This window comes from Pseudonaja textilis, chromosome 5, assembly GCF_049901715.1.
Source record: "Pseudonaja textilis isolate UNSWEBS1 chromosome 5, rPseTex1.2, whole genome shotgun sequence".
In the NCBI taxonomy this organism is placed as follows: Eukaryota; Metazoa; Chordata; class Lepidosauria; order Squamata; family Elapidae; genus Pseudonaja; species Pseudonaja textilis.
This window is the reverse complement of record NC_141994.1, coordinates 23,173,755-23,178,998: the sequence shown is the minus strand read 5'-3', so window position 1 is coordinate 23,178,998 and position 5,244 is coordinate 23,173,755. Positions and strand designations below refer to the sequence as shown.

The 5,244-nt window shown below is 39.9% G+C and overlaps 1 protein-coding gene across 1 annotated transcript; it reads left to right on the top strand.

Moving 5' to 3' along the window:
• Positions 1 to 5,243, top strand: EFCAB10 (EF-hand calcium binding domain 10). The gene is made up of 4 exons (XM_026701518.2): positions 1 to 204; positions 910 to 1,074; positions 4,260 to 4,344; positions 5,001 to 5,243. The coding sequence occupies exons 1-4, from the start codon at positions 108 to 110 to the stop codon at positions 5,035 to 5,037; spliced, it is 384 nt and encodes a 127-aa protein (XP_026557303.1). The 5' UTR covers positions 1 to 107; the 3' UTR covers positions 5,038 to 5,243.
• Position 5,244: the final 1 nt, after the last annotated feature.

The window sequence follows — 5,244 nt, the reverse complement described above, 5'->3', positions numbered from 1 at the left end:
AGCCCTGCGGAACAACCGGGCGAGCAACTTGATTGGCCGAGAGCGGCCCTCTCCGTTATGGCGTTCCCCTGCGCGGCGCGTCCTTGGCCCGTCGCCTAGCAACGGCGATGGACCGAGAAACGGAAGGCCGCGAGTACCTGGCCCAGCACAAAATCCCGGAGCTTTTGTATAGTTTAACCTCGTTGCTTCTCTACCATCGGCCGGGTGAGAGATTGTGCACGGGGGTTGCGTTTCCTTGCCTCGGGAAGACGAGCGGATTTGCCCTTGCACGGAGTATAAAGCGAGAAAATGCGGACTGGGATTGTTTTCTTTAAAAAAAATGGTTAAAAAAAACCACGGGTGTTTTGCATGGCTTCCATGGTGGCAGTCGTTGCCCGAGAGATGACCTGTGAGTAATTTGCACAATAGGGCAGGAGAATCCAAACTTGGGCACTTTAAGACTTGTGGACTTCTACTCCCAGAATTCCCCACCCAGCTATGCATATGGGGAATTCTGGGAGTTGAAGTCCACAAGTCTTAAAGTCTTAAAATCCACAAGTCTTAAAAGTGCCCAAGTTTGGAATCTCCTGTATTAGGCTAAATGTGTTTTTCAATCTTATCATCATTTAAGGTGGGTGGACTACAATACCCAGAATCCATAGCTGGCTGGGGAATTCTGGGAGTTAAAGTTGAATTTTGGCAGTTATGAAAAGATTCAAGGACACGGATTGCAATTCTGTGCCTCTCTTGGCCAAGAAGGAAGATACAAACTGCCTGAGTGCCCAAAAGGTTAAGCCACAAAACATTAAATGCTTTAATCGTAATAGTTACCTGTCAATCATTTTAATTAAAAAAGAACATTTAGTTTAGATACATTTAACAATATGGCTTGGAGTGGACAACAATACAACTGATCTTTTTCCTTTTCAGAACGACCGAGAGAATTTTTGATAAAGACATTGGAAAAAGTAAAGATTGCCAAAGCAACAAGCAATGATTATCCCAACCTTATGGATGAGTCAAACCTGGATGCAATGTTTGATATGATTGATGTCGGGGGCGAAGGCCACATAAATGTAATACAGTACAAAGGAGGTTGGTGTTTCTTCATATCTTATGAACTTTTTATGCTTTCCATGACAAGATACAGTAATCCGAAAAAAATAAAAAAAATGTTCTTCCGTTTTCTAACAAATCTAATGGTCAACTCATAAAATATTTCTATGGTCTTTTTAGAGTTACCAACAGAAAGGGATGGGGGAAAGGGGTTTGAAAGAGCAGTGCGGCAGCTTGGAAATTGAAAGTGCATTCCATAAAGTGTTTTTCAGAGATAGTAACTAGGTGACGGAAATTTCTGCCATGCAAAATTCTAACTGGAGAGTATGATTATTGACTCTGAGCTATGGAGGTGTCCCATTGGAGAATGAATTACGATACACCCAGGGTGTGGGGGGAAACCAGGGGCCAAAGGTGACGATGAATAATGTGTCTCAGAGTCAGCTACATCCAGGCAATGTCGTCATGTTTACTCCTACTAAATCTTCGTCAAGTTTTGGAAGTTTGGCTCAAGACTCATGATTTAATTGTGGTAACTGCTGGAATCCTGACAGTAATGATATTTTAGATTCCTATTCAAAAATCACACTGATTTGTCTGTAAATATCTCAGCAGTTTGGCTAGTAAATTATATTTTATCCCACATGACAATGTGCGAAGCATCTTCCAATAAACAAAGAAAAGTTATCTGGAAAAAAATATGAACTTCCTTCTTTGAAGATTTTAGGTTGCTGCACTGGGGTGCTATAAAACTGCCTAGCCTCTCCCCACTTCCTGGGCAAGAAAGCAGTTTAGCAGAAACAGTACAGATAGTCCTCAACTTACAATTCATTTAGTGACCATTCAAAATGACAGCACTGAAAAAAGTGAATTATGACAATTTTTCATACTGATGACCATTGCAGCATTCCCACAGATACAGGATAAGTCATTATTTTACTGTATTTAATGATTTTAATTTTGTCTTCCATTTAGTACTAAAATGACAGTTGTATATATAGATTATAAAAAGCTGAATCTACATGACAAAACATAAGCTAAATCAGAGTTTTTCATTTTTATCTGCCTCTACTTGTTGCTGCATAAATAAACAATGTCTGAACTGTGTACTTCTGTATATACATATTGAGATATAAGAACTGTCTAATCCATGATCAGTTTGTGTTACTACTCTATTTCCAGCTGCAAAGAAGAGTCCTTGTTTAAAGAAAAATAGTGATTTCTGTTCAATTTCCCATAAACTGCTGGAAAACATATTTATATTCCTAATATCCTTTTTGAGGTCATATCACCTCCAAGGTGGAAATGACTGGATTTAAACATAATAATAACCCTCCAAAATGGCTCACTTAAGTTTGACTTTAGTACCTTCCACATATTCAGCCACTCTTAATTTTGGAAATCAGTTTACGGCAATAGAGTATTGCATGAATCTAGCAGATTATGGTAGATTTAGCAAGCCACTGCTTGGCATGACATGTGAGTCCAGCTGAGTGATTCCTTGCAGGTGGGACACCAAATGATTGAGTGTGATTTTGGTAGGAGTCACATGATCGCAGCAATCTAAACGAAATAAAAGTCTAAAAAGGTAGGCTGCACGCAAATTTGGAGGCCTTCTTTTGAGCAATTATGCATGGAGGGTTATACTACATGTGGTGTCTTTGTTCAGGTTTGTTCAGGTATTTTCCCACATCATTATAGTTGTGCTTTTAAAGTTGTAGCACAGAATCAGGAGAATCTCATCTGCCATCATCAGTCTTCTGTATTGTGTTCATCTGTGAGTCAGACTTTCACAGCCGTTTCTGTTTTAAATTTGGTGCTAGCCATCTGCTGTGCCAGAATGACAACTACCATTCCTAGATGTACTAATCTACAAAAAAACAGATGGCACACTAGGACACACCATATACCAGAAGAAAACACACACCAACCGCTACCTCAATGCCCAATCCCACCACCACCCAGCACAGATAAACTCCGTGGCCAAAACACTAATCGCCAGAACCAAACGCCTGGCAGACAAGACACACATAAAGACTGAACTATGCACCCTGACTAAAGTACTGACAGCCAACGGCTTCCACAAAAGCAAAATCACTGGCTTGATCCACAAAAACACACTGAGACATAATGGAGACCTAGAAGATGAACAGACCTATGGAACAGCTGTCCTGCCCTACATAAGAGGTACTACAGACAAAATCAGTAAGATACTACATAGGCATCACATCAAGACTGCCTTCAAAACAGACAGAAAAATAGCAGCCATCCTAAGAAACCCCAAAGATAAAATTGACCTGGAAAACCAAGGCATATATGAAGTCCCCTGTGCATCATGCCCGGCCACATACATTGGACAGACCAATAGAAGAATAAGTACCCACCTAGATTAACACAAAAATGCAGTAAAAAAGCTGGAACACACTTCCTTGCTAGTGCAACACATGAAAGCCACAGGTCATAGCATCGACTTCAATGGCACCAAAACCCTAGCCACTGTAGAAAACCCCAGCCACAGAATTATCAGAGAAGCCATAGAGATTGAAAAAAGACCTGAAAGCATGAATAGAAGAGATGAGTCTACCAGACTGTCAATTATTTGGAAGCCTGCACTCACAAACAAAAAGATCTCCACACAAGCCAGGCAAACACCTGGGCACAAACAGACCCACCTGATACCTCCAGCTCAAACACATCCCAACCAGGCACCCAGATGAAACCTAGCTTTCTAATAAATGATAGCCATCCATTTACCTGGAGCCAAGCCGCACTAAAAGCCTCCAATACAGGAACACAATGTTGCCAGCCAATCAGGACAAAAAAAGCCACAAACAGAAGATATTAGAAACAGTAATCAAGCAGAACACAGCAAACTCCAAGACCAATAAACACAGACCAAGACTCCCAACCAATCAGGATGAAGAAAAAAACATTCTGGCACAACAGTAGGCTAGCCCCAAATTTAAAACTGAAACGGCTGTGAAAGTCTGACTCACAGGCGAACACAGTACAGAAGCCTGATGGCAGATGAGATTCTGCCGAAACGTTGCTACAACTTTAAAAACACAACTATAACGACGTGGGAAAATACCCGAACAAAGCTGAATAACATATATATAAAACTTAAGAAAACATATCTATCATCTATCTATCTATCTATCTATCTATCTATCTATCTATCTATCTATCTATCTATCATCATTTATTTCTCTCTTATGTTTTAGCACTTGAGTCTCTGGGATTGAGTAGCCAGGATGTACCTTATAAAGAAAATGAAGTAATTACATCAAATGTCTTCAAGGAAAATGTGTAAGTTAAACCAGAATATTACATTTTATGTGGAACTAGCTTGATACCCGTGCTTCACTACGAAACTATGTGGTCGTGCTTAGTTTTTGGAGAGGAAAATAAGAGGGAAAAAATTCTGCCTCTGGCTACCAGCATCCATCAGTATTGATCTGGCTACCGTCCTGTCAGTGTGTGATTGGAGGGCTGCCTGGAAACTGAAAGAGTATTTGCTGTGAGCGAGACAGCAAGGAGCCTGGGCGTGGCTTAGCTCAACTGTTCTGTACTAAAGCTGCTTGGTGCTGTGAAACTGAAACTCCTCTCCTCTGCTTGTGTTTTGCATTTGGAAGAGGTTTCTTTTCAGGTGAGAGGGGGAATAGAACTCCTTAGCATCAGAGTGTGTTAATAATAATTATAATGTAGGAAATACTAATGCTCTGATGGGCCTTTCGAAAAATCCTTTCTTAGTGAGCCTCTAGAAGCCAAGAGGAACATATGGGCCAAATTTCAAGTTTGTAGGCTTTACAGTTCTGGAGATTTTGTGATGATACGTGAGGGGTATTTCACTTTTATACAGAGATTGCAGGGATGTGTGTGTGTATACAAAAATGTGTAATGAGGAAAATGCAACTGTTTATATAAGAACTTTATATGTTATATATCTTTGTTTTCCTCCACAGGACGAAAAAATTTACTGAGCTGTGGAAAACGGTTTAATCCTAAATATGCCTACCTGGAATATTTTTTTTATGTATGTGTATATATATATATATTTCAGTTTCTGAAAAAAAGCTAGCAATTTCATTTATATGTAATGGCCTTCCCTTGTAGTAATTTTATCCTCACTGAAGCATTCCTTTATTTCAGAATCTTCACAACTGTTATACTGAATTTGCTAAATAAATAATGGGAGTATTAGCCAAC

Excerpts from the sequence above, each read along its gene's own strand:
- EFCAB10 (XM_026701518.2), top strand. The coding sequence starts at position 108 with ATGGACCGAGAAACGGAAGGCCGCGAGTACCTGGCCCAGCACAAAATC. Across the intron at positions 1,075-4,259 it reads TGTAATACAGTACAAAGGAG|CACTTGAGTCTCTGGGATTG; the intron begins GTTGGTGTTTCT and ends CTTATGTTTTAG. Across the intron at positions 4,345-5,000 it reads AATGTCTTCAAGGAAAATGT|GACGAAAAAATTTACTGAGC; the intron begins GTAAGTTAAACC and ends TTTCCTCCACAG.